The sequence below is a fragment of the Triturus cristatus genome, chromosome 10, assembly GCF_964204655.1.
Source record: "Triturus cristatus chromosome 10, aTriCri1.1, whole genome shotgun sequence".
NCBI classification, from domain to species: Eukaryota; Metazoa; Chordata; class Amphibia; order Caudata; family Salamandridae; genus Triturus; species Triturus cristatus.
In genome coordinates this window covers 1,210,517,563-1,210,545,420 of record NC_140593.1, presented here as the reverse complement: position 1 = coordinate 1,210,545,420, position 27,858 = coordinate 1,210,517,563, and the positions used below count along the sequence as shown (strand labels likewise).

The following is a 27,858-nucleotide window of genomic DNA, read 5'->3' as shown; positions in this document are numbered from 1 at the left end:
ATTTTTTCATTGGAGATTTAAAAGTCGTCTGGACAATTGTCGACGGTGTCGAAAAAGTAGTAGTCGTTGACGAGCCAATTGTCGACAGTGTAGTCTTCGTAATCGCCGTCGACGAGGTCGTCGTTGTAACTGTCGTCATAACCTTCGTCGAAGGAATGGTCATCGAAACTCTCTTCTTCGTCGACTGATCCGAGGACGGAGCCCTCGTCTGAGGCCTTTTTGAGAGGAGTAGGAGGCAGAGAAGAGGAAGAAGACTCCTTTTCCTTTCATTTACTATTTTTCTGCTTTTTTAAAATCAGATTTCACCTCAGAAGCTCCTCCATTGCATTTTGAAGAGGCGCGAGCCTTAGAATCATCCTCAGAGTCAGATTCTGAAGTGGCCTTTTTCTTTTGGAGCCACAATAACAAACGTGCCTCCCTATCCTGAAGTGTCTTTGCTGAAAATGTCCTACAATATTTGCACTCCTTAGGGACGTGCTTTGGATAGAGGCTGGATAAACAATCCTTGTGGGGGTCCACAGAATACAACCTGGCCTTCCCACAAGACCTACAAAGTCTGAATATCCTCCTTTTAGAGCTTTCAGACATTTTGAAGTTGAAGAAAAGACAATACCTCAGTTCCGGAAGGAAATGCTGAAAATACAGGTCAAAAGTTCAACCAAGGGAACAAACTGAGCAAAGCTCAGGGAGACTCCTTCTCACACGACAGCGGTTGGAAATCTGAGGTATGATGGCTCTGCTGGGGAGTGTGATTTCAGGGCTGGCATCTCATTGGCTGTCATTTGGTCCACATAATGATGATACTGGGATACCAAAGTCTATAGTTATCTACGGTATTTATGCAGTTTTTAGGCCTCACCTACGCAGCACGCATGCGCTGATAGGAGGGCCTTTAGCCGTCGCTCTGATCATTTTCAAGCACACACTCGTGCTTGTGGCGGCATCCACCTTGCGGGAGCGAGCAGGGGCGCACCACAAGTACAAGTGCAGTGCTTGAAAATGAGCAGGCTGCTCTCCCAAGCGTACGCACGCCCACCACTCACGGGGGCTCACCTCCTGCTCCCCCTCTCTCACAACCTCTTCACATGGCCACTCCCCTTCCTGTATGCAACACTCGCCAGGGCCGCGCTTGTTTTTAGAATCTCTCCCCATGCAACTCGCCTTCCTTCAGCATTGCTCATCCAGAGAGCGCGTCTACTGCATCCGCGGAACAGGTTTGTAATCTCACCCTCTTTAATTCACGTTGTGTATTGCTGCAGCTGTAGTGCTTTTGTGTCTTTGATCCTCAGCGTAGGTGCTCCAGGTTATGAGCCGGACTTCTCTATGAATAATGCCATTTCATGCAAAGTCTGATACCATCACCAGCAAATCAGCATACTTCCCGCCTGTTACTGCTCTATTGAAAGTAAAAAAACATGTTTTAAAAGCAGCTGTGGTTTCCAGGGCGTAAAATTTACCTCTTACGACCCTGCTTTGAAGGCCCCCCCCACTCCCCTTAACATGCAACCCTTACTCCACTTCCGCTCAGCCAATGGCCAGCTGGCCGCCCCAAGCGATAGTTTCGTGCCTTTTAGCTCAATTTTGCATAGTGAAAGAATTTGCGTAACCTCTTTTTTGGGCTGTAGTTAAAGAAAATAATCACGCCGTGCTTTCTAGCACCGCTAGCCGTGGTGACTGAACAGATAAACGTTTTTGGGAAACTGAACATAGCTGCTGGTGAGATGTTCCAGAACTGTTCCTTTTTTTTTTTGAACAGCCGTGACATCATTCCTTTTTTTCGCTATGCTATTTCCCGCGTATATCCTGGTGTTTGCCTCTTTTTGAAGCCAACAGCCGATCTCTTTAAAATGCTAGTGCTAAATGTGACGCGATTGTATTGTATTAAAACACATATGACGGCAGAAGTTTAAGGTGGGGTCTCACAAAGGTACCCATCATGGCCGCCAAAATCTGGGGGCACTGGATGGAGCTCGAAGCGCAGCATTATTTCTGATGACACCTGAGGCGCTCCTGAAAGCTCACTGAAGCCTGGGTTCTACATGGGAACAGGGTCCCCAGTAGTAAGGATTTCTCATCACCATCTCAGGTTCGGCTACTTCTGCTGCTGCTACACTGCGTCACCACAGGAGGGGTGGGGGTTGCAGGTGATGTGGCATAAACTAAAAGAGCCCACGTAGACCACGAGAAGAGACTCGGTGTGTGAAGAGGAAATGAATTAAGAGATTGAGAAAAACATTAAATATATACTACTTTGCACTCACCAGAGCACACAACTCAATATAGAAACCTAAATATACATACGTCCTAGCAATGTTTTGAAACGTGTCCACTGTAGATCATTGCTGGGTTTATTGTGTTAGCACTGCTTGGCTTCTAAAAGCACCCCACTACAACAAATACATCCCTACAGATATTACAGGATTAATATTTAAGTGTCTCCCTAGAAGACAGTTTAAAGTTGAAGACATTACAGTTACAGCGTCCGACTTTAAAGCTGCTGAACCAGGTTTGAGTCTTTGCGGGAGGCTCAACATCCTGTGATTCAGGGCATACCACTTAATATCTCCATACCTAAAAATAAACGTGTTCATCTGTAATACAACTGGTGCTGATGTAAAGTGGTCCGATTCGTTAGGGTCGATTTAGCAGTGTGTAATACATAATAGAATTTCATAATACTTTATAGCATCTGTAGCTTTTTTAAAGCAATTTCTTTGCTTTTTGTCTTTGGCGTCCTTAGTTTATTTACAAAAAATATAATTAAAATCAACTTTAAAACTAAAGCATTTGTTGCATTTTTTCTTATTTGCTTCACATATTTTAATTTGTTGTGTGGTCACTAGACCTTCATTTTGCAACATTACTTGCATGTGGACATCACCTTCTTCACATTTAAAGAATTATAAGCAAAGAAGAGCGGATGGGGTGTTACAGTTACAGCGTCTGACTTTAAAGCTGGGGAACCGGATTTGAGTGACTGCAGGAGGCTCAACATCCTGTGATTCAGGGAAAATCACATAATATCTCTGAGCCTAAAAATAAATGTGTCCATCTGTAATACAACTAGTGCTGATGTGAAGCAGTGGCATTGGAAGGGGGGTGCGGTGCTATGCATTGGGTGCGAGAAGACGGGAATAGGGGCTAGAAGTATTACACCAGACCCAAGACACATTTTGAAGAGGCGCAATGTCACAGGGGCTCCGGTAAAAGCACTTGCAGCATCTCTACGTCACAGTGGCATACCTGCACGAGCCACTCACTCAAAACAAGCATTGGCATAGCCAATAGGTCTCACCTTTGGGACCTTATAAGTGTTTATCCATGCAACATTTGATGTTGGTGCACCAAGGATATTGTGCTGGATATCTAAACACTTATAAGGTCCTAAAGGCGATACCTATTGGATATGCCAATGCTTGTTTCTTTTACTGCCATCTATTTCCTTTACCGCAAGACTTCCACCATGACGACGGGGAAGATACAAGCATGTGAATCTATGAAAGATTCAATACTGGGGAACATCTTAATACCTACCCAACAAGCTATCCAATCATTATCTTGGTGGTGCAAAGCAACCAACCTCCAAAATGAAGTTTCATTTCATAATGGCTTGATTCACAAACTATAGTAACAGATGCATCCCTGCTAGTATGGGGTGCTCATATGGACCACCTACAAGTACAATGAGCACGGTCAGAGAGCGATCCTATCACAATCTGTTGAAGTTTGAACAAGCAATGGGGAATCGATTCAAGGCAGTTGTCTCTAGAAGCTTTGCACATATGGAAATGGCAGCTAGTGAGGAATCTAACAATTACAGCAGTCCATTTGTCAGACATTGACAAAGAGCATGCACATAGCCTAAGATGTGTGGTATAAGAAATCATGACTGGATCCTACACAATGAAGTGCTACAAGGTCTTTGACGACTCATGTTTTCCACAAATAGACCTTTTTGCCAATGCAGACATTTTCCCAAGCTTTGTCTAAATAAAAATCCAACCAGGAACCAAGGGGAATGCTCTTTTGATCTACTGGTCAGGGAGATTACGCATTATTTTCTGTTACCGTTTGGCTAACACATCCCTACCTAGTAGACCTGAAGCTCTATAACCTTGAGGAATGCAGCAACTATGGAATTAAGAGACATTTATATTCAGAAATATGGAATGCTGTGAAGTGTAGATTGACACATAACTTTACCAGGCACTTTATGGATTCAGATTCAAGAGCCGATGATCAAGTAGGCCAGGCCTTTTGGAGGAGTGGTTTTGAATTGTGTAGAAACTCTTCTGCCTTTTTACTTCTTGCCCGCCGTTTGTAGTGGAATGAGCTTGCTATTTTATTCAGTGCTTAAAACTATTCATTAGAATCCCATGGAAGAGAATTAAACATTTCTTACCTGTAATCCTAGTCCTCGTGAATTCTCAAAGTCATAAGCAACCCTCCAACTTCCCCGGAAAAGAGTTAAAGAAAGATTTCTATTTTATGCTCATAATATTTGTCTCCGTAAAAACAGAAGTGACCTGTCACCCCTAGTGCATAAGGGGACACAAAAACAATGGTGGGGCCTTAAAACGACAGTATCATTTTACTGCTCTAGTTGTGCAGTTTATGTGCTAGCACTGCCCTTCATTTCCTTTATATTTTCATTTTAAAAAAGTGGTGACATATTTCTAATCACCTTACACTATCTGTACTACTACCATATATTTACAATTTGGCCATTTGTAGCCCTGTTTATGCTGATTATGTATACATGTCTCTTAAAAGAGCCTACTTGTGTATATATACACAGACCGCTTTGTGATATATATATTACCTACTGGCGATTGCCAGTAGGTAGTTATAGCTAGTATATATATATATGTATATATCCATACCCCCCCCCCCTCCTGCCAATTTGTATCCATCTCACATTAACACCAAGATATGCTAAAGACAAAGGTCATGCAGATTTCTTGCACACCTAAACACAGCTTGGATGTGTTGAAACCTTGCATCACAGCACATCCAACAGCAAACACAGCATCTTCCATTTGTCCGGATAAACAAACCCCTCAAATTCAACAGCTCATGTTGTAAAGACCATGCAGCACTGTCGACCACCAGCTAAAGAACACCACAAAGAGCTACAAAGGAGCCAACAATAAGCAATACGTTGAAATTACCGATTTTCACAAAACACAATAATGCCAAGTAACCAGGACTCCGGTTATTGAAAATAATCTGCAGTGTTTAAACTCTGGAAGTGCCATAATGCCATTGAAATTTGCAGAAGTGTACAACACAAATGTTTGTAAAATAAAAAAGGAAATGGGGAGTGGATTGATTACTTATCAAATTAAGAATGATTGGACCACACTCATTAAAACCAGAACACTTGTAAAATCAGAAAGTCTTAAACTGTAATATCAGTGGCCTATAAATGGTATAATCATTCATATAAGTGATTTGCAATACTGAGCACATATGAAAGTAAAATAAAGGCAGGAGAAAAACGTCTTGAAAGATGCAAACGCTAAACTTAAAATGAGATTAAATGTACGGTTGCAATATCATTATATAGGTACTTCGAAGTATTTCATTCAAACTTAATAAAAACTTCATTCTGCATAATATGGAAATCAACAATTAATCAAGAACTCCATAAAGGTGTTTGTTTTAAACAATTTTGTAGATTTTTTTTAATAAGAAATAAAAAGATATCTAGGACATGCCCTTTTGATAAGAAATGGAAAAAATAACAAAGGAAATCAGACAATGGGAGTGGGAGAAAAATAATGTACATTAGAGACATGGGGAAGGAGCAAAAGAGGAGGCAGGTGGCTTCCTTTGTGCGCATCTTTCTTCTATATTAAAAAGGCAACAATTCCACCATTCCCAAAGGAAAATATGCTTGCTCTGTTTTTCTTGTCCCCAAAGTTTTTGTTTCGTTGCTTATTCTGGTACACCCAGGGCACTGCTTCATCTCTGAAACAGTGATTAAAACTCCCCCCAGCTCCTCTAAATAATATATATATATATATATATATATTAAAGATTCGATAAGAAGTTTAAGCAAATGACATTATTCTTGCTTTCCGTCTTTCAAACATGCACCTAAATAAGTCCACTGTTGGCTAGCAAAGGTAAATCAGAGGCAAGTGTTATTGTTACTGGGAGAAAGGGGGTAAAATCAACAGGTGATCATGATAAATGCAGGGTTGAAAGGAATGGCAGAGCCTTTCAGGGGTAAGTTGGCTTGTCTTCATGTATTCCTGGAGCTTGCTATCAACTGTTGTCTGGTGGGGATTCTCTGCGCATGGTGCCCTTTTTCACAGTCTCCAGATATTCCTGTTGTGATACAGCCAACACTGAGGCCAAGATCTCATCATCGTCCCAATCATTCAAACCTAGGAGGACATGAAAAAACTGCATTAGAAAGAAATTAACTTTAAAAAATGACAAAAAGGATAGGTTTAGGGAGTGAGGGAAGAATGTTTAGGATTACAAGCTTGAGCCAGATTTGACGCCATGCATGCTAGTAATCAGCAAAAAAAAAAAGGTATAATAAAAAGGTAAAGGAAGCTGGATTGGACTCCGCATACTGACCTGTCACAATGGTTCTCCAGCATTGGTGAATTTCAAATACTTATATACTCTTTTTGTACTACGCCCCATTGTATATGCGAGGATTCCAATGAAGTGAACATTTTGTGGCCCCATCGTGTTAAAGAATTTAACCTCAAACTATCCTTGCATCATAAATGAGTATAGCAGTCCAGGTACCACCTTGACAGTCTATTTCATATAAGTATTTGCAAGACAAGTGCAACCTATGACATGAGGGTGTGGACAGAACAGTCATGTTTGGCTCTACAGAAGATACTAATAGTGGAGAAGAAATTGTTACTTGTAGTCTTGGTTCTGCATGATAGCAATGTTAAATAAAGTTCATAGAAATAATTCCCTACTGCATTTGGGGGGCCACAGAAATCATCTCCAACATCACATGTTTTTAACACTGTTCGCAAGTCAGAAAGGGAGAAATATCTAATGTGTTCCTATGCAAAATTTGTAAACCTGAGATGGGGAACCTTCTATGATAAACTCTACTATAATGGCAATTAAGAAAACAAAACAGACTTGATTGGCTTACATTAGTAGAGCTAAAATATGTACTGCTCCTTTAAGGCTCCACGGTTCTTGCAAGCCATGATGGTCTTGTACTGGCAGTCGGCCTTACAGAGTCGGTTCTTTTTTCTGGTTCGGGTGACTGGATACTAAGAGCACTAAGGGTGCTTTCACAACGTTTTCGGTAGAAACATTTAACAGAACGTGATCTTTCTTGTGTTGACTACATCTTTAGTCTTTATTCAAAACATCCTGTATTTTTGAAAACGCCCCTCAGGTGAGAAGTAAGCTGCTTTGCTCCCACATAAGGTCTATGTGGTGCTCCTACTCAGTCAAAGTGTACATTTTGCCAAAAAATGTCAAAAAGAATACTTATGGACAGGGAAGGCGTTAATTTCAGAGGCAGTCGGAATACTTGCGCACCAATAAGAAAAGCAGATAAGCACCACAGAACTTCTACTGGCAATGTGGCACGGTCTCCTAAGGCCAATACAAGGGCAGGAACGGTGAAAGAAATTATAAAGTATCACTGCTATCACTCTCACCACCAACTGACAGATTCACCGTCAAGAGCATCAGCACAGATGTGCTTGCAGTCGAAAGGATACACGCTGGCATTAAGATGACCGCATTGCCACCATTCTTCAGTCATCAAGGTTGAGGCACTTGAGACAGCCGGCAGCATTCCGCTCATGGTCGATAAAGACCATCTGATTAATGCAGCTAGGGAGCAGATGGGGCACTCCAACATTAGACGCGTTTACCACTACCCAAAACAGGGTGCCCAGGGCTCTAGAACTGAAGTCTCTGGGCAATGCCCTTTTAACAGACTGGTCCACTCCATTTGTGTACACCTTTAAACCATTTCCATGAGTGATTCAGAAGCTGAAATCATACATTACAATGATACTCATAGCTCTGGACTGGCCAAGACAGTGGTGGTACACAGACATCCTCCACTTGTCCATAGCCTATCGCAAGTTTCTGCCGCTCAGACCAGATTTCTCCAAATTAGGGCAGAATTTCACCCAACAATCCAATTTGACAGCATGGCTCCTGAGTTCACCCAATATGGACACTTAAATCTCCCAGAAGACTGCATGAGCATTTTGAAAGAAGCAAAGCGCTTTCACAATAGCATGCTAAGCTTTTAAGTGGAAACGCTCCTGCATATGGTGTTGTGCAAAGAATAATGATCCGATCACAGTACAGGAGAGTATCATCCTACCTTATTTATTACATCTCGCCAAGTCAGGCCTTCAATTGTCCTCTATCAGAGTTCACTTAGCAGCTATCACTGCATATCGAAAATCACCATCGCAACGTTCTTTTTTTTTTTTTCCAAAACCCAGTTTAAGAATTTCTAGAAGGCCTGAGGAAGGTTTTTCCTCCACTCAGAAAACCTTATCCCTAGGAACTGAACGTGGTGTCAAAATTGATGGATCCTCCTTTCGAACCAATCCATAAAGTGACACTGCAACACTTGTCATGGAAAACTGCCGTTTTATTTGCAATTACTTCAGCTCGTAGAGTCAGTAAGAAACTGAGTTACTTACCTGTAACTACGGTTCTCCAGTATTGGTAGCTTTCATAGATTCACAAGCTTTAATTATACATATAAAAGCAGTAGATAAAACGACTATAGGCTACCATGCAATGAAGAGTCACTGCAATAGCCTATCCACATTCTTTTGTAAAAAAGAACCAAACTTAAGCAACAGCCAATCAGGCCACGGCACCCTCTAGAATAATCCCAAAAGAGGTTCCTCAGATTTTCAAGCACAAGTGTGAAGCTTTATACCTTGAGGAAATAAGGGATGCCTCTCAGGGGAGGAGGCTGGGTCGCATGTGAATCTATGAAAGATATCAATACTGGAGATCTGTAGTTACAGGTAAGTAACTAATTTTCTTCTCCAGTATTGGATCTTTCATAGATTCACATGCTTGAATTAGAGTAGCTAGCAGTTTCATAAACATGCATGTATAGAAATACTGCAATATATATTTGTTGATCCTTAGAGGATGGCGGGTTACAATATACATGCCAAAACAGAAACATCAATAAGATATTATGCAGCAAGATATCAACTATATAAAAAGATTATGGACAAATATGTACATTACAGCAATCAAAGATTAAAAAACACCTCTAATAGTAGAGGCTTACCTTATTTAAGTAGATGACGCAGGACTGCCTGTCCCACCGCTGCTTCGCTATAAGTTGCCATGTCCAGGCAATAGTGCCGCGTGAAGGTATGAGCATTCTTCCAGGTAGCGGCACGGCAAATCTTGTCTATTGGAACACCAGCGAAAAGAGCAGCAGAAGAGGACACTGCTCTTGTCGAATGTGCCCTGGTCTTGATTGTAAGCGGTTTATCCGCCTAAACAGGACACAATTGAATAGTAGCAGCGATCCATCGTGCATCAGTTCTTTTTGTGACAGCAGATCCCAGCTTTACAGGCCCATAAGATACTAGAAGTCGATTTGTTTTGCACAGCTGCGTTGTCCTTTGAAAGTAAAACTTAAGGCATCTTTTTACAGCTAAAGAGTGAAGAGACTTGGCCGCTGGTGAAGAAGGATGTGGGAAAAAAGTGGGCAGAATTACGGGCTCATTAAGGTGAAACTGAGATGGTACCTTTGGTATAAATTTAGGATTTGTTCGTAACATCACATAGTCCTCTGTGAAGCGCAAGTAAGGCTCTTTAATGGTGAATGCTTGAATTTCGCGTACTCTTCTAGCAGAAGTGCAAGAAGCAAAGCCACTTTCCATGTGAGAAATTTGGGCTCTATTTTGTGGATTGGCTCAAACTGTGGTCTCGTTAACTGAGACAGGACCACATTAAGGTGCCATTCTGATGGAAATCCTAATAGGGGGAAAAGTCCTGAAAAAGCCATTCATGAACAGTTTGATGATGCAAGAAGAGCAGAGTGAAGAGGTGTCGGACGTCAGTCTATATCGTGAGAGGGCCGCGAGGTGGACCCTTACGGAAGCATACGCCAGACCTGATTTTGCCAGAGATAAGAGATACGCCATGATTTGTTGTGGGGAAGAGAGAAGAGGGCGAGTGTCATTCCGAAGGCACCGAGAACAAAAACGTTTCTATTTTAGTCTACGTTTTAGTAGTAGACTCAGCTCTTGCCCTGGACAATATGTCTCTACAATCCTGAGGGATAACTAAATCCTTGTACTCATTGAACTCAGATTCCAGGCATGCAATTGAAGAGAAGCTGGGTGCAGATGCAGGATCTGCCCTTTGTTCATCGTTAGCAGGGTGGCTGACAATGGAAGGCGATAAGGTTTTGATTGCGACAGCAGGAGTAGCTCCATGAACTAGTGCTGGCGTGGCCGACGGGGAGCAATGAGGATGAGTTGGCACGGTTCCAGTTTCATTTTCATCAGCACCCTTGAGATTAGGGGATATGGGGGAAAAGCGTATGCAGATTCCTGACCATCTTATCTAAAACACATTCTCCGATGACCTTGTCTGTGGTTCCCTGCTGGCAAAGAACCAGCATTTCTGGTTCCCTTGAGACGCAAATATGTCCAAGTTGGGTGTTCCCCATTTCTGGAAGATGTGATCGAGAATCAGTTGGTTGAGTTCCCACTCGTGATTTGATTGATTTAACCTGCTCAAGGTGTCTGCTAAGTTGTTCTTTACTCCTGGGAAATGCTCCGCTTTGATAGTTATTTGATGTTGTAGTGTCCATTCCCATATTCTTTAAGCTTCCCAGGATAGGATCGGAGATCTTGTTCCTCCCTGCTTGTTTAGATAATGCATGCAGGTGATATTGTCCGTGAGTATGAGGACTGAGGATGCTCTTATCCTTGGGGGAATGACTGGAGGGCTAGAAAGATTGCCTGTAATTCCAGAAAATGTATATGCATTTTGGAGAGAGAAAGACGCCATTTGCGCATATTTGGAGGTCTTGCAGATGTGCTCCCCAGCTTTCCAAAGATGCATCTGTGGTCAGACCAAACTCTGGAAGAGGAGAAAGGAATGACAGTCCCAGAGAGAGAGATTGCTGGGAGCTTGCCACTAAAGAAGTGCATCCTTCATAATCAGAGTTATCCGAATTATGTCGTCGAATGATCCTGTTTGAAGCCATTGGGTGTCTAACTGCTCTTGAAATGGTCTCATCCTTAGACGAGCATGAGGTACCATGAGAATGGCGGAAGACATCCCGAGAAAGGATTGGAGGAGACGGACAGAAGAGAACTTTCTTTTGTAGAGATCTTGAGCCAGAGATAGAATGGCGAACCGTCTCGGTTGATAAGAATACCTCGTTTTGGAGGGTGTCTAGAGTTGCTCCTAGAAACATTAACCGATGAGGAGCTAGAATGGATTTTGGAAGATTGACTATCAGCCCTAGAGAACAGAAGAGCTGTAGGCAGAAAGATTTCCTCTGAAGCTTGAGGAAGAAAAGGGGCAAGGCACTTGGTGAAAACCCGTGGAGCTGAACGAAGGCCGAAGGGAAGTACCTTGAATTGATAATGCATGCCTGCCACAGAGAAAGGTAGACATTTTCAATGTTTGAGGTGGATAGGGATATGGAAGCAAGCATCTTCCAAATCTAGACTTGCTAAAACATATGAATGATTCAGAAGCTGCAATCTCTCCTGGAGAGTAACCATGCGAAAGGATTTATTCAGCAGGTATTTGTTGAGTTTCCTGAGGTCTAGAATGGGACACCATTCCGCCCCCCACACTTTTTTTTTTTTAAATCAGGAAAAAACAAGAGTAGAAGCCTTTTCCTCTCCGAGAGCGTGGAACACATTCTATTGCTCCTTTCTGAAGCATTAGTAAAGCCTCCTTCTTTAGCAATTGAAGATGGGGCGGTGTTGATTTCTGAGGCGGATGATGAGGTGGCGTTGTGGTAAACTCTAGGGTATGGCCATACTTTATTATATACAGGACCCATTTGTCTGATGGTATTTTGTATCTCATTGATGTAGGTAATGAGATGGGGGGTGGGGGGGATCTTCAGTGAAAAACACAAGGAAAGAGCGGCAGGCGGCAAAGCGTTTCTGCTTCTGGCCCGAATCCCTGGGCTGAACTCGTTGCTTTCGCCTATGTCGTCTGGAGTAGGCAGCCTGTGGTGGCGCACTGTATTGTTGCGGTTGTTGGTAGGAAGGCTGGTACCTTTGGTAACCTCCTTGAAAAAAATAAGTTCCTCTGCTAAGTGCTTCATGAAAGGGGTCTTTCTATATTGGAGCGTTCCCAAAGCCTAAGCTGTGTCCGTGTCTGTTTTGATGGTTTGCAAAACGTCATCAATATGTTTGCCAAAAAGTGTTTCATCATAAAATGGCATGTCCAAAATTTTGCTTTGCACCTCAGGGCAGAATGTAGTTCCTTGCTGCCAACCCTGGCGTCTGAGGACAGCAGCTCCAGCAAGTTGACGAAAGACTAAGGACGCTATATCCATAAAAGCATCAATTATTTCGGCTGCAAATCTTTCCCCCTCAAGCAGGATCTTTCTTGCTTCCATCCTTATATCCTCTGGTAGGAGATCTAAGAAATTAGCAATGTCCAACCACATCTGCCGATCGTACCTGGCTAAAATCGCAAGTGCGTTGGCAGCACGAACAGTCGCACCCGATGTAGTTGTGAATCTTTTTCCGATGTTATCTAAGCGCCTCCCTTCTCTGGAAGGTGGAGCAGTAATGGGCGCTAGAAGGTTCATCGATCTCCGTTGAGCGGCCTGCGATATAACAGAATCAGGCTTAGGATGTCCTACTAGACAAGCTGGAGCATCCTCCGGAGCCTTATACTTTTTGTCGATCCTGGGTAGGACAGGGATAACTGTGGCAGGTGTCCTCATTACTTTTGTACCTTCTTCCCATAGGTGAGCGACAATAGGTATAGACCTAACAGATTTCCTAGATAGATCTTTGAAATCGTAGAGAGAGCAGTCTGTTTGTTTGACCGTAAAAATAGTTGGAAATGTGACACTGTTCTTCCTATTAAGTTGTGAAAGCCGCCAATATCCCCTGGTGGAGAGACTACAGTTTGCGGAGAAGGAGACGCAGGTGTCGATATGAAGTAGTCTTCCCAGTCATCTCCTCCTTGCCCATCTTTTTGAGGTTGATTGTCCTCAATTTTTCCTTCATCAGAAGTATCCTGATGATTTTGAGGCACACCAGTATCTCCCGGTGGGGAGGGCGTAGATAAAGGTACAAAGGTAAGCGGTGAAGTAGTAGCAGGCGTGGTGGCTGTAGAGGTGGAGGAAATGCCGCTGAAGGAAAGCGTGTGCAATAGACATGCAACAAATTCTGAAGGTCTTGTACCAAAGTAACAGGAAGATAGGTTAATTTACTGCTTCCATATACTGAATCTTTGCATTAGGAGGGTGATATTCTTGTTAGTAGTATCTCTCATATTCAACGTCATCTTCCTCTTGATATTTTACATGCAATTGGGAAGGACTATCAGCTGGTCCAAACATCCCATCGTCATCAGATTCCTCCCAAAAAGTTGAAGGTGGTAAAGGTGATACTATTGCTCGATTTTGCAAAAAATGCCTAGACGGTGTCGTTGACGAGAACGTCAAAGGGTACATAGGCGTAAGGTGGATGGAAGCTTACGACCAGGCATGTGATAAAGCGTTGTCAGCTTCGTCGACGGTAGCGGAGTCTGTTGTCGACTAGGACAAGACAGGAACTGATCAGCATCGTTGACGAGATTGTCGTCAACGCGGTCGTAGACGTTGTCGACGGAACCACCGTCATCAACAAGGACGCCGACAAAAAGGTTGTAGTCAGAGTTGTCGTCGACGAGGAGGTAGTCCGCGGTGTAGCAATCGTCGTCACTGGAAGGGTCGTCGGCGGGACTGACGTCGATGTAGATTTTTTCGACAACGTGTTAGGAGAAACTGGTCTAGAAGGCAATTTTGACGGTGAGCCACAAATGAACACAGTAGGTGACACAAGCTTTTTAGAGACTGAAATTTTCATAGATTGAAAAGTACTTTTCCTTCTTATGGCTTTTATCCTCAGAAGGAAATGAAAACAAGTTACTTACCTGTAACTTTGGTTCTCCAGTATTGGTAACTTTCATAGATTCCCATAGCTTTATCATTCCCCGTTGTCGGAATGGGAGTCTCGGTAAATAAAAAATTAACATAGCAGTAGGTACAAAAAAGAAAAGGCCTAGGCCTCATCTCATTTTGTAGCATATCCACCTCTTTTTGTAAAATAGACCAAAATAATGCAACAACCAATCAGAATAGCCTCACCCCACAGAACCTTCCTGAGAGAACCTCAGAGCCTCAGATTTTCGTAGCCGTTGTGTAACAGTATAACAAAACATGCTGAAGGCTGAGCTTTCCCAGGGGAGGAGGGTGGGCGCATGGGAATCTATGAAAGTTACCAATACTGGAGAACCAAAGTTACAGTTAAGTAACTTGTTTTCTTACTCCAGTATTGGAACTTTCGTAGATTCCCATAGCTTGTATCAGAGTAGCTAGCAGTCAGAAGCACATTTTGCTATCTCCTCGCATTAAAAAGCAGTGCAATAACATTTAAGAATAACAGTAAATATACATATAATTTCAAAACCAAAATGTGCCAATAACTAGAAAGAAAGGAAGGAGGGAAGAAAGGAAAGCGGAGGGACGGGGAATGATACAAGCTATGGGAACCTATGAAAGTTCCAATACTGGAGTAACTGGCGAGGCCACCTGGGAGCTATGAGAAGTAGGCGACAAGGCTCCCTCATTTTCCGGAGAACCCTGGGAACCAACGGTATCAGCGGAAAAGCGTAGGCATAGATCTGCGACCAGTTAATCAAAAACGCATTCCCGCACGAGTCCCGTTGGGGAAGCCAACTTGCATAGAATGGGCATTTGCGGTTCAGACTGGTCACAAACAAGTCCAAATCGGGTCGACCCCACTTCTGAAATATGCGATTCAACGTTGGTTGATGGAGCTCCAACTCGTGGTTGGACGCTGTCGACCTAATGAGGGAGTCCGCGAGGATGTTGGATACTCCCGGGATATGGACCGCTGCCAGAGTGATTTGATGCCGGATCACCCAATCCCAAATTTGCTGGGCTTGCTGGGACAGCAAAGTGGATCTTGTCCATCCTCGTTTAGGTAGTGCATACTTGTGTTGTCCGTCCGGATCAACACTGATGCTCAGAGAAGGATGGTGCGAAAAGATTTCAGAGCTAGGAAGATCGCTAGAAACTCCAGAAGGTTGATATGCCAAGTCCTTTGTTGAGCATTCCATTTGCCGTTGACTGAGTCCTTGAAGTTGCACTCCCCACCCTTTGAGAGAGGCATCTGTGGTGATGACAAAACTTGGAGCCTCCACTAGGAATGAGGGGCCTGCTGCAACGTTCCTTTTGCAAGTCCACCAGAGCAGTGCTTTATATATCTGAGGTGTGATGCGGATGAGATCGAAGGACCCTAAAGCCATTATTTGTTGAGCTCCTCTTGCAAGGGTATCATCTTGAGACAACACTTGGGGACCAGGGGAATGCAGGATGAGAGCATCCCCAGAAGTGACTTTAACTGTCGGACAGAAACGCACTTTTTTGATCGTAGTAGTTGGGCAAGCTTGCAAAGCTTTTCTTGTCTTTCGTTTGAAACACACGCTTGTGTCTTTAGAGTGTCTATGGTGGCTCCTAAGAATGTTTTTGTTTGTGAGGGGATGAGTTGAGACTTGCATAGATTGATGGAGAGACCCAGAGATTGGAAAAGTGACCGACATCTATGAGTATGGGCGTTTGCGACTGAGAGAATTTGCCTTGATAAGGCAATCGTCTAAATAAGGAAATATTTGAATTCCCTCTTGTCGAAGGCATGCAGCCACTGTTGCCAAGACTTTGGTGAAGACACGGGGCGCGGAACGTAGTCCGAAGGGAAGGACTTTGAACTGGAAGTCCCTGCCAGCCACTCTGAACCTCAAGAACTTTGTGTCTGGGTAAAATCGTGACATGAAAGTAAGCGTCTTGGAGGTCGAGGGTGGTCATGTGATCCTCCGGAGTGAGGCAGTATCAGAGGATAGTGTAAAGCATTTGTTGTACACACTCAGTCAGCAAATGGTCTCACACACTCAATAACTGAACTCTAGTCCAATGGATTATATAAAAAAATATATGCTTGTTTTATTTTAGAACCAACAATAGGTATTAAAATATACTTTCTCAGAATGAGATGCTTTAGGTAAATACTTTTGCAATATGCAATTGACTTGTGTAAATACTGATTACAGGTTGTTGCAATAGGCAACACAATTTCAAACACAATAATGCATTGAGCTCAATGGAAGTTTTAAGTTATTTGCAATAGATTTCTTGGATGTAGACATCAAAGAGGTAATCTTCTGAGGAGATACGAGAAGAAAAACTGAGCAAGCTCAGGGAGACTCCCTTCACACGACGTGCGGTAGAAAATATGAGGGCCTGAGCCTCTGGGGAGAGGGTTCTAGAGGGTGCGGACGCCTGATTGGCTGGATTTTGGACTAAAACATAATGACAGTAATATGTTATAGAAGTGACAAGTTGTCTATCCATAAAAACTCTATGGTTTTACTCTTTTATGCCTATTAGGCTTATGTTATTACTACATTGCTATGTTATGTACCGTGGGACTCCCACTTCGACGGCGGGGAATATTCAAGCATGTGAATCTATGAAAGACACCCTAATACTGGAGAACGTAGGTTACCTTGATAGGACTGGTTTTGTCTCGACTGGTTATAGCCTCCTCGACCTGAGAAGGATCCACGGCCCTTAGCGCCTCGAAAGAAATATGCTACTTACCAGTATGCGTCTGTTCTTGGCATGTAGAGCTGCAGAGCCACACACTTAGGATAGTAGATCGCCATCTGGTGTTGGGCTCGGATGCTTGCAGGTTGTTGTCGTCTTCGGAAGAAGTCTTTGGTCACGAGATAGGTGACTCCTCCCTTGGACTACAGTGCGCATGGGCATCCACTCCATCCTCAGATTGTTTTTCGCCATGATGGGAAATGATGGAGTTTGTAAAAATAAAGAAAGGATGTCCATGTGTAATGTCTAAGTAAGACGATGCTGAAACAGAAACAGGTCCCGGGGAGGTGGGTGGGCGTGTGTGGCTCTGCAGCTCTACATGCCAAGAACAGATGCATACTGGTAAGTAGCATATTCCGTTCGAGGCATATGAGCTGCAGATCACACACTTAGGATAGACTATATAGCAGTGTCTCCCCTAGCGGTGGTCACCTGTATCAGTTGCAGCAGTTTGGAATAAAGTTTTAAGGACAGCCTGACCCACAGAAGCTTGTTGTTTCGGTTGCACGTCAACACAGTAGTGTTTAGTGAAGGTGTGTGTTGTAGACCATGTGGCTGCCTTACAAATATCTAAGGGAATGTTTCCTAAGAATGCCATGGAAGCCCCTATTTTGCGTGTGGAATGCGCTCTAGGGGGAACTGTTAGTGTGCGTTTAGCCTAGTGGTAGCATATTTGGATACATTTAACTATCCACCTGGCTATTCCGGATTTGGAAATGGGGTTGCCTTTATGTGGTGGAGAGAAAGCAACAAACAATTGTTTGGTTTTGCGAAAAGATTTGGTTCTTTCAATGTAATAAAGCAGGGCTCTTTTAACGTCTAAGGTATGAAGAGCTCTTTCAGCTACAGAGTCTGGATTTGGGAAGAACACTGGTAGCTGGACTGATTGGTTAAGATGGAACGGAGAAATGACTTTTGGTAGGAATTTAGGATTTGTTCTAAGAACCACTTTGTTACGGTGTAGCTGTAGGAATGGTTTTTGTATGGTTAAAGCCTGGATCTCACTTACCCTTCTAAGGGATGTGATAGCAATAAGGAACGCTACTTTCCATGTAAGGAACTGTAGTTCGCATTTATGTAGAGGTTCAAATGGGGGACCCATGAGCCTTGTGAGAATATTTAGGTTCCACACTGGAGAGGGTGGTAATCTGGGAGGAATAATGCTTTTAAGACCTTCCATGAAGGCTTTGATCGCTGGTACTCTAAATAATGACAAGTGTTGTCGATTTTGTAAGTAGGCTGCTAATGCTGCTAGGTGGAGACGTATGGATGAGTACGCTAAATTAAATCTTTGCAAGTGTAGTAAGTAGCAAATGATGTTCTGGATGGATGCATCCAGTGGGCGTATATCATTGTTAGTGCAGTAAATGGCAAATCTTTTCCATTTTGCAGCGTAGGAGGCTCTAGTAGTAGGCCGTCTGGCTGACCAGTTCATCCATATTGCATTGCCCTTCGACTGTGGTTGGGGAAACCTGGCAGCGAAGGTTGGGCATTTTGCGTTTTCGTGTGTGGCGAACAGGTCTATGTCTGGTTGGCCCCATTTTTGGAAGAATGGGAGTAGGACTTGTGGGTGTAATTCCCATTCATGGATCTGTTGAGTTTGTCGACTCAACAGGTCGGCAATCTGATTGTGAACTCCTGGAAGGTGTTCTGCTAGCAGGTATATGTTCTGGGGAATGGCCCATCTCCAAATGTTCTGTGCGATCTGGGACAGCTGGAGAAAATGTGTGCCTCCTTGTTTTTGTATGTAATACACGGCTGTCATGTTGTCCGTCCGGATGAGGACAGTTTTGTTCTGGAGATGTAATTGGAATGATTTTAGAGCTAGGAATACTGCCAGTAGCTCCAGGTAATTGATATGGAGCCCTTTCTGTTGAGTGGTCCATGTGCCCTGAGTGGTGTGTGTTAGGCGATGGGCTCCCCATCCTGTGAGATGCGTCGGTTGTCAGCACTATTTGTGGAAGAGGCTCTAAGAACGGCCGCCCTTTGGACAGGTTTATAGTGTTCCGCCATTTTAGAGAGCGATGTGAGCGGCTGTCCACCAACACCAGATCTGCCAGTTGTCCTTGAGCCTGATTCCACTGACGTGCTAGACATTCTTGCAAGGGACGCATTTGAAGTCTTGCATAAGGCACAATGAAGATGCATGACGCCATCATGCCTATGAGTTGCATGAACACTCTTGCTGGAAGAGTGTTGGGTTTGAAATTTTGCGATCAGAGCTTGTATTTTGGCTATCCTGGGATATGCTAGTGCTTTGGAGGTATTTATGGTGGCTCCCAGATATTGATGTATGTGGGAGGGTTGGAGATGAGATTTGGGATAGTTTATTGTGAATCCCAAGTTGTGTAAGATTTGAATAGTTTGGTGAGTGTGTAGGATGCATTTGTTGAATGAATTGGCTTTTATGAGCCAATCGTCTAGATATGGGAAGACATGAATTTGTTGTCTCCTGAGATGCGCTGCTACTACTGCTAGGCATTTGGTGAATACTCTGGGCGCAGTTGTTACCCCGAATGGAAGGACTGTAAACTGATAGTGTTGTCCGTCCACCACAAATCTTAGATACTTCCTGTGAGCAGGATGCATGGGGATGTGAAAATAGGCGTCCTTGAGGTCTAATGTGGCAAGGAAATCGCCTTGTGGGAGTACTTGTTGAAGAGTGATCATATGGAAATGATCTGAGTTTATGTACCGATTTAGGAGTCTGAGGTCCAGTATTGGTCTGAGCGTCTCGTCCTTTTTGGGGATTAGGAAGTACAGTGAGTATACCCCTGTACCCTGATGTTGTAAGGGAACTGGTTCTATTGCGTGTTTTTGAAGCAATGAGAGCACTTCTTGTTTGAGGAGCGTAAGATGGTCTGGTGACATATAGCGTTGCTTGGGTAGAATGTGTGGGGGGGTAGTGGTGAGTTCCAGGCAGTAACCATACTGGATAATTTGTCTTACCCACTTGTCTGTTGTGATGGAGTTCCAGACAGGTAGGAACTGTTTGAGTCTTCCCCCGACTGAAGTGGAATGGTCTGGGGGGAGTGCAGGAAAGTCACTGTTTTTTGGCGGGAGATGTAGGTGATGGAGATGGTAGAGTTAATGGTGGTGTAGGTAGAGGGGGTGGGGTAGGAGGTGGTACAGGAGAGGAAGGAGGAATTGGTGATGTTGCAGAGTCCTTCTTCTTTATAGGAACTGGGGCAGGTGTTGTATCCGGTTTCTGTTTCCTACACGGTACAGCAGTGACATGTCCAGTTTTTGGATTAATATATATCCTTTTTTTGTGTTGGATCTGGGTGGAAAAGTTCTTGGCCTTCAGGAACAGGCTTTGGCGCCGATTTTTTCGGTTCCGATCGAGGTTTTGGGTGATCGGTAGAGTCTTTGGCTTTAGGAGGTGTATTATAGTCCTTAGCCGGTGTTTTCGGTGCCGATGAAGGTTTAGGCGCCGATGAAGGTTTCGGTGCCGAAGTTGAGTCTTTGAGCTTGGGAGCTTTCGGTGCCGGTTTGTCTAAGGACCTCGGTGTTTTAGGTGCCGGAGCCGGTTTCGGTGCCGAGAGGTCTTGTGTCTTCGTTGCCGAAGGTGCCGGTGGCACAATGATGTGTGGTTTGCTCGGGCCCGAGCCACTGGAAGGCTTGTGTTTCTTCGGAGCCGAGCCCAAAGGCGGGGCTTCTGAAGGGTGTTTTCGGTCTCGACTGGGGCCAGCTGGCGAAGTCTTGACCAATGCCTTTGGTTTTGGAGGGGTTGGGGTAGGGGCAGTGGTACTCACGCGTTGCCCCGGAGTAATGGGGTCGTCTGCTTCTGAGATAATTTGAAGTTCCTCGGAATCTTCTTCCGGGACATCAGGACCCTCATCGAAGATGTTTTCTGGTTCCGGGGCTGGTCTGTGTGCCATGATACGTGGTACGAGTTTTGGTACTGCCTCGACCTCGTCCCTTGGTGTTGTTTCCTCTATATCCTCCTCTAAAATATCCTCTACTGGGGGATGTTTGTGGAGGTTCCTCTGTGGAAGGAGCGTCGAAAGGAGCCACGTGGTTGTGGAGACTGCAATGCTCCCATGGATTTAGCAGTCTCGGTGTCTTTTTTCATTTTCTCAAGTGCAGTGTCTACTGCTGGTCCAAACAGTTGTTCTTGATTAAATGGTTGGCTAAGTATAGTAGTTTGTACTTCTGGCTTAAAGCCTGAAATACGTAGCCATGCATGGCGTCTAAGGAGTACACTTGTGTTTATTGCCCTAGAGGCAGTGTTTGCGGCGTCAAGTGCACATTTAATTGAGGCATTTGAGATAAGTTTTCCCTCTTGTATAAGGTCAATTGCCTGGGCCTTGTATTGGTCTGGTAGGTGTTGTATCAGGTCTTCTAACTGATCATAGTGAGCCCTATCGTAGCGTGCTAATAGGGCATGGGTGTTGGCGATACGCCAATAATTAGCGGCTTGTGCTGCTACTCTTTTGCCCGATGCCTCTAATAGTTTGGATTCCTTGTCGGGGGGCGTTGTATCTCCCGTAGTTTGGGAGTTGGCGCGTTTCCTTGCGTTGGAAACGACCAGAGAATCCAGAGGGAGCTGCCCTTTGATGCAACAAGGATCTTCTGGGGCAGGTCTATATTTTTTCTCAATTCTTGGGTTGAGTACCCTGGCCCGTACGGGGTCTTTAAATACTTCTGTGGCGTGTTTTATGACCCCTTTAATCATGGGTAAAATTTGAACCGACTTCTGAGACTGTTCAAAAGTGTCTAAGAGGAAGTCTTCTTCGGGTGCATCGGAGTGCATGGTGACGCCATGATAAAGTGCTGCTCTGTGTACTAGTTGTCCAAACCCCAGGTGGTCATCTGGAGGTGATGGTTTGGAGGGATATGGTGTAGGGTCAGGCATATCTGGTAGAGGGTATGCCCAGTCGTCCAATGGTACGGTATCTGGATTTGTGAATGGATTATTAAGATCATCAGGATCACCCGGATCACCCCCTCCCCCTAGGTCATCATCATAATCCTGTGGGGGTGGTGTATGTGATGGAGATGGTAGAGGTAATGGTGGTGTAGGTAGAGGGGGTGGGGTAGGAGGTGGTACAGGAGAGGAAGGAGGAATTGGTGATGTTGCCGAGTCCTTCTTTATAGGAACTGGGGCAGGTGTTGTATCCGGTTTCTGTTTCCTACAAGGTACAGCAGTGACATGTCCAGTTTTTGGATTAATATATATCCTTTTTTTGTGTTGGATCTGGGTGGAAAAGTTCTTGGCCTTCAGGAACAGGCTTTGGCGCCGATTTTTTCGGTTCCAATCGAGGTTTTGGGTGATCGGTAGAGTCTTTGGCTTTAGGAGGTGTATTATAGTCCTTAGCCGGTGGTTTCGGTGCCGATGAAGGTTTAGGCGCCGATGAAGGTTTCGGTGCCGAAGTTGAGTCTTTGAGCTTGGGAGCTTTCGGTGCCGGTTTGTCTAAGGGCCTCAGTGTTTTCGGTGCCGAAGGTGCCGGAGCCGGTTTCGGTGCCGAGAGGTCTTGTGTCTTCGTTGCCGAAGGTGCCGGTGGCACAATGATGTGTGGTTTGCTCGGGCCCGAGCCACTGGAAGGCTTGTGTTTCTTCGGAGCCGAGCCCAAAGGCGGGGCTTCTGAAGGGTGTTTTCGGTCTCGACTGGGGCCAGCTGGCGAAGTCTTGACCAATGCCTTTGGTTTTGGAGGGGTTGGGGTAGGGGCAGTGGTACTCACGCGTTGCCCCGGAGTAATGGGGTCGTCTGAGTCGTCTGCTTCTGAGATAATTTGAAGTTCCTCGGAATCTTCTTCCGGGACATCGGGACCCTCATTGAAGAGGTTTTCTGGTTCCGGGGCTGGTCTGTGTGCCATGAATGGTCTTTTTGGATCGAAATACGGCGCAGGCTGGGCAGCTGGACTCGTTGTGTTCCGGCGACAGGCACAGGTTACAGACCTTATGATGGTCACTGTGTGGGAATTTTGCTCCACACTGGGGGCATTTTTTAAACGGCGTCCTTTCCATGAGCCGTAGGCCTCACGGCACGGATAGGTCCAATCGCCCACGTCGACGTCCGGAACCGGTCCGATGAATTCGATGTCGAGTGAAGGTGCCTCAATGTAGTTTTGTAAAATTTTTCGCTTCGAAAGCTTGTTTTTGAAGCATTCTACCGGAGTGGAAAAGTTACATCCGAACCCAATGGCGGAAAAAAACAATCTGAGGATGGAGTGGATGCCCATGCGCACTGTAGTCCAAGGGAGGAGTCATCTATCTCGTGACCAAAGACTTCTTCCGAAGACAACAACAACCTGCAAGCATCCGAGCCCAACACCAGATGGCGATCTACTATCCTAAGTGTGTGGCTCTGCAACTCATATGCCTCGAACAGGCGGTTTCCGAAACTGAAGAGTACCGAGAGATCTTGTCGTCTCAGTATCTTTTTTAATGGCTTGGAGGGAATCGTCAATATGCTGACCAAAAAGAGACTCGCCGTCAAAGGGCATGTCATTTTCGTCTGAACTTCCTGATGAAATGAGGTGGATTTCAACCAGCCCTTCCGCTGTAGGACCGCAGCTCCTGCCAGTTGCTGAAAACCTGTAGACGCAACATCCACAGCAGAATCGATAATCTCAGCCGAGATTCGCTCTTCCTCCTGGAGGATTTTGAGCACTTCTGACTTGGAGGGCTCAGGTAACATCTCGATGAAGGGAGAGATGTCCGACCACATCTGTCTATCATAGAGGCCTAAGATGGCTAGCGAGTTGGCTGCACGGACAGTAGTGGCCGCCATGGTCGAGACTTTCTTCTAGACGTCTCCCATCCCGATCAGGGGGAGGAGGGATTCCATGCTCGGCGTTGTGCTGCTTGGGAGATAACGGAATCTGCCTTAGGCTGACCTTTCAGACATGCTGGTGAATTATCCGGTGCCTTGTATTTCTTTGAGACGAGGCAGGACCGCAGGAATGGAGGCAGGAGTCTTTATGATTTTCAGTCCTTCCTGCCAAATAAAGTCGATAATAGGGATTGTGCGTACTGGTCTCCTTGGCTGATCTTTAAAATCGTAAAGGAAACAATCATCCGTCTTGGTTTCCATAGGAAGGAGGAACCGTTGTGCTACTCTCTCCATCAGAACATGAAAACCTCCGATGTCAACTGGAGGGGAGTCAACAGGAGCAGGAGTAGAAGGAGAAAAAGTTTGTATCTGATAGTCATCCCATTCCGTAAGGAGTGATCTGTCATCCAATTCTTCTCTGTCATCGTCCGTGGTGTGAGCTTCCTGAGGGGGATGGGACACCGAAGCCACCAGAGAAACTTGTCTGGGCGACCTCAGCACTGATTAAGATTGAGGAACGGGTGTTGGTGGGACAGAAGAAGCAGATTCAGATGGAGGAAAACGGCGATAATCATCCAACATGTGCTGCAAGTTGTTTAGAAGAGTTAGAGGCATTTGTGCAGTAGGGTTTGACTCTGGAGCTGAAGCAGCAATCTCAGGGTAATAGTCACCCTCTTGATCTTCATCTTGATATTTAATGAAGAGCTCTGAAGGGCTCCTGGCAGTACGAAAACTATCATCTTCATCCGATTCCTCCTTATCGGCCCCATAATCCATAACTGCTCAGGCAACGCAAGAGGAACTTTACTTGGGGAGGTGTGAACTGGAGAGAGGACCTCCAAGGAAGATTTGCATCTTTGAAGCAAGGAAGGCACTGCCGTTGATGGTGGTAAATGCGTAGACGGTACCATAGATGACTGAGGATGCTGTGGCTGTAGACGAAGACAAAACCTGGAGATCAGTGCATGAAGATAGTTGCAGCGTCGACGAGGCAGCCGTCAACGAGGCAGGCATCGACGAGGCGGCCGGCGACGAGGGAGTCGTCGACAAGGCTTTCTTATTCTTCGCCGACGAAGGGGCGTCGACGGCAGTCTTCAACTTCTTCACCGACGACGAGAAGGAAGTGACTGACGTGGTTGGTCTCGCGGAGACGGACACCAACGTCGACGGCGAGGAAGACGACGACAGTATCATTTGAGGCTTTGGAGACGAGAAAGTTGCAGCTGACTTCGTCGTTGCAGCTGACGTCGTTGCGGCGACGGCAGGCTTAGGCGACGAAGACATCGTCTTCGAGCTAGTCGACGATGGACCCGGTTTCTGAGGTAAATCTCAGTCAGAAATGGGTTTTGAAGCCTGAGATTTCACATTCTTTCTCGGGGGTGTAGAAGGCAGAGTTTTACCCTTAAGAGGTGGAGGAGCCTTTTTTGATGTGGAAGGCAACTCCGCAATCTTAGTGGTGTGCTGTTTTCTTAACACCTTAGCCTCAGGAGAAGACAAATCCGTGCCGTTAGCCCTCTTCCTAGAGGAAGCAGTCCTGACAGAGGAAACCCTCTCAATGTCAGATAAGGGGTTGTCTTGATCCTAAATCTTCTGTAGCCACACTAGTAGACTTCCCTCTCTGTCCCTCAAAGTATTTTGAGGGAAAGTTCTGCAAATCTTGCAGTTCCTCACCTGGTGGTCCGGATACAACCAGTAAATGCATTTCTTGTGGGGGTCTTCAGAAAACAGCTGGAGCATCCCACAAGGTCTAAAGAGATTTCTTTGAAGAAGACATCATAAAATGAAGAAATTCTGAAGAAAAACCTGGAAGTACTGAGCAGAGCTGAGGGAGACTCCATTTACACGACGTGCAGTAGAAAATCTGAGTGCCTGAGCCTCTGGTGAGAACATTCTGGAGGGTGCTGTTGCCTGATTGGCTGTAGTTTGGACTATATATAATGACTTGGACGAGTCATTAAAGTGGAAAAAAATTATTTCCTATTAACTTCTAACTATTTCACTTCCTGGTTCTAATTTACCTATGATATGGCTATTTTATGCATATTTATTGCTATTTTTCTGTACCGTGGGACTCTCACTCCGACGACGGGGAAGGATTCAAGCATGTGAATCTATGCAAGATACCCCAAAACTAGAGAATTACAAAAACACAAAAGGGTAAATAAAGCCACAATCCATAAATCAAAAACAGCATCAAGGCGGAGTAGCAGTCAATAAATGGCATCTCCAGGTGGTTTGTTTGTGTTTTACAAATGTCAACAACGTTTCAACCCAGTTGCAGATATTCGGGAAAAGGTGCGTCCTCTGCATAAGCATCGTAATGCCTCATTCAGATAACATTTGGCATTGCATGGTTCAGCTGTGGCCTACCATTTCTTGACTTATGTGGTGTTAGTAGACTAAAACCTTGGCTGACATCCTGTGATAATCTGAAGCTTATATTTAGTTATGGCTAAACCAAAGTTGATTTTAGGCAGAAAAGTGAATCTGGGTGTAGACATAGTATTTGTGAAGCGAAATCTATATGTGCAGCAAGGTTCGCTATGTCGCTCTTTATGACATGGTGGAACGGTTTTCTTATTTTTAACCAGCCAGATAATGAGGAAGTTCAGGAGACACGCTCACTTTAATACCAGAAAAACAAATGAGGGAGGAAGATTTCTCGCCCAGGCTTATTACTCCTATAACTAAAAATGCAGCTCAAATTTAATGGCTTTAGTCCAATATTCCTGCTTAAATGGATTCTAAATGCCCCATACTTCCATAGTATGGTCAGCAAACAGGCCAAACCTACATATAGACCTAATTCTAGCTTGGCTAGTGAAAGTTAAAAAATATAACGTTTGAAGCAGAGAAATGCAGAGTCACGATATGGCAGAATCACAATATGAATGCTTTAAAGGTGAAAGAAAAATAAACTGAAGAGTTGCAAATCCGGATGAGTGCTCCAGCTTCAAAGAATATTATATGGTTGAGGACAGCCTGTGCCCCATGCTAGTCTTAAACAAAAATAGTTGGTGCGAACAGAGCTAGGGTATTCTAAGTTAAGCAACACTACCAGGATGTTTGACAGGCCATAAAAACTTGCACATCTACTTGAACACGTTCAATAACATCAGCCATAAAAATACTTATATTCAACTAAGCATGAATAACAAATGTATATCTAAAGCAGTATATCCCGTAGCTCTTCCCTCTGATCATACATTTTTCCGTGATCTAGCTTTCTGGTGATGAAGCTACCAAAGATCACATTCTGTGGAACACGACCGGAATACTCCTGGAGTTTTGGAGTCTGATAAAGTGGGGCAGGGACTGAGAAGCACACTTACCAAAGGCAGTGGGTGACATCTGTTGCATGATAGCCCGGCACTCCAGGGCAGGGTACAATGACACTAAAGGCGAGGTTGCTCTGTCACCACCTGTTGAGGATTGGCTACTTGTACCTAGCAACAACAGAAAGGGGACACTATTCAACATATAAGTCAATAGATCAGCACAATAAAAACATCCTGCAACAGCTCTGTATTAAGTATAGGTGGGCTACAGAATAAGTCAACTAGCTAATTCAGGGTTAGTCTTTGAGGCATTAATAGTCAATTACAAAACAAGTACCAATAATGATACAGTTTATAAAGTGCAACATTGAATTGATAGGGTAATGCACTTATAACAAGAATCCATTAGCTTATCAGGAAAAGTATATCTCCTAGCATTGTGTTGGAAACCGGTTTCAACTCAACAAAACAGGCCAACCGTAGAGGGAATGCAGTTTAATTTTACCTGTTCAGCTCATCAGTACACAATTAGCCCTCCTGAGTTCTACCTTCTCCATCAACTTTCTCAGCCGCTTTTCTCCCAAAGTTGCTCTTTATTAGGTATTTCAAATATATCCGTACAGCCCATGCAGGATTACTGGTATTAGCTGAATCCATCCGAAGACAGGAGATTCACATTAGAATTCCCTTGTAGTTACACTGATGAGCCCCTTGTAATGAACCAGAGGTATGCCATACCTAAAACATTAACAATGTAACAAAACACCTCCCAGCCCCCTGCAGTCAGCTCTGCACACACTACATAATACAGTATCTTGCCCTCGAGGGCACTGGGGACCGCCATCCCCCAGGGCCGGCTCCTGCAGTGTCCTGGGGTGCCCACCCCGAGGACACTGTTTGCTATGAGAGGGCGG

At 44.6% G+C, this 27,858-nt stretch overlaps 1 protein-coding gene across 2 annotated transcripts in view; it reads right to left on the bottom strand.

Moving 5' to 3' along the window:
• Positions 1-5,658: 5,658 nt before the first annotated feature.
• OTUD5 (OTU deubiquitinase 5) overlaps positions 5,659-27,858 on the bottom strand; it is a 559,146-nt gene continuing 536,946 nt past the window's right edge. For both annotated transcript variants that reach the window (XM_085629705.1, XM_085629706.1), the window contains exons 8-9: positions 26,999-27,112; positions 5,659-6,395 (exon numbers count right to left, since the gene is read on the bottom strand). In XM_085629705.1, coding sequence (XP_085485831.1) covers positions 6,274-6,395; positions 26,999-27,112 — 236 coding nt within the window. In that variant the 3' untranslated portion in view covers positions 5,659-6,273. The remainder of the gene's footprint in view (positions 6,396-26,998; positions 27,113-27,858) is intronic.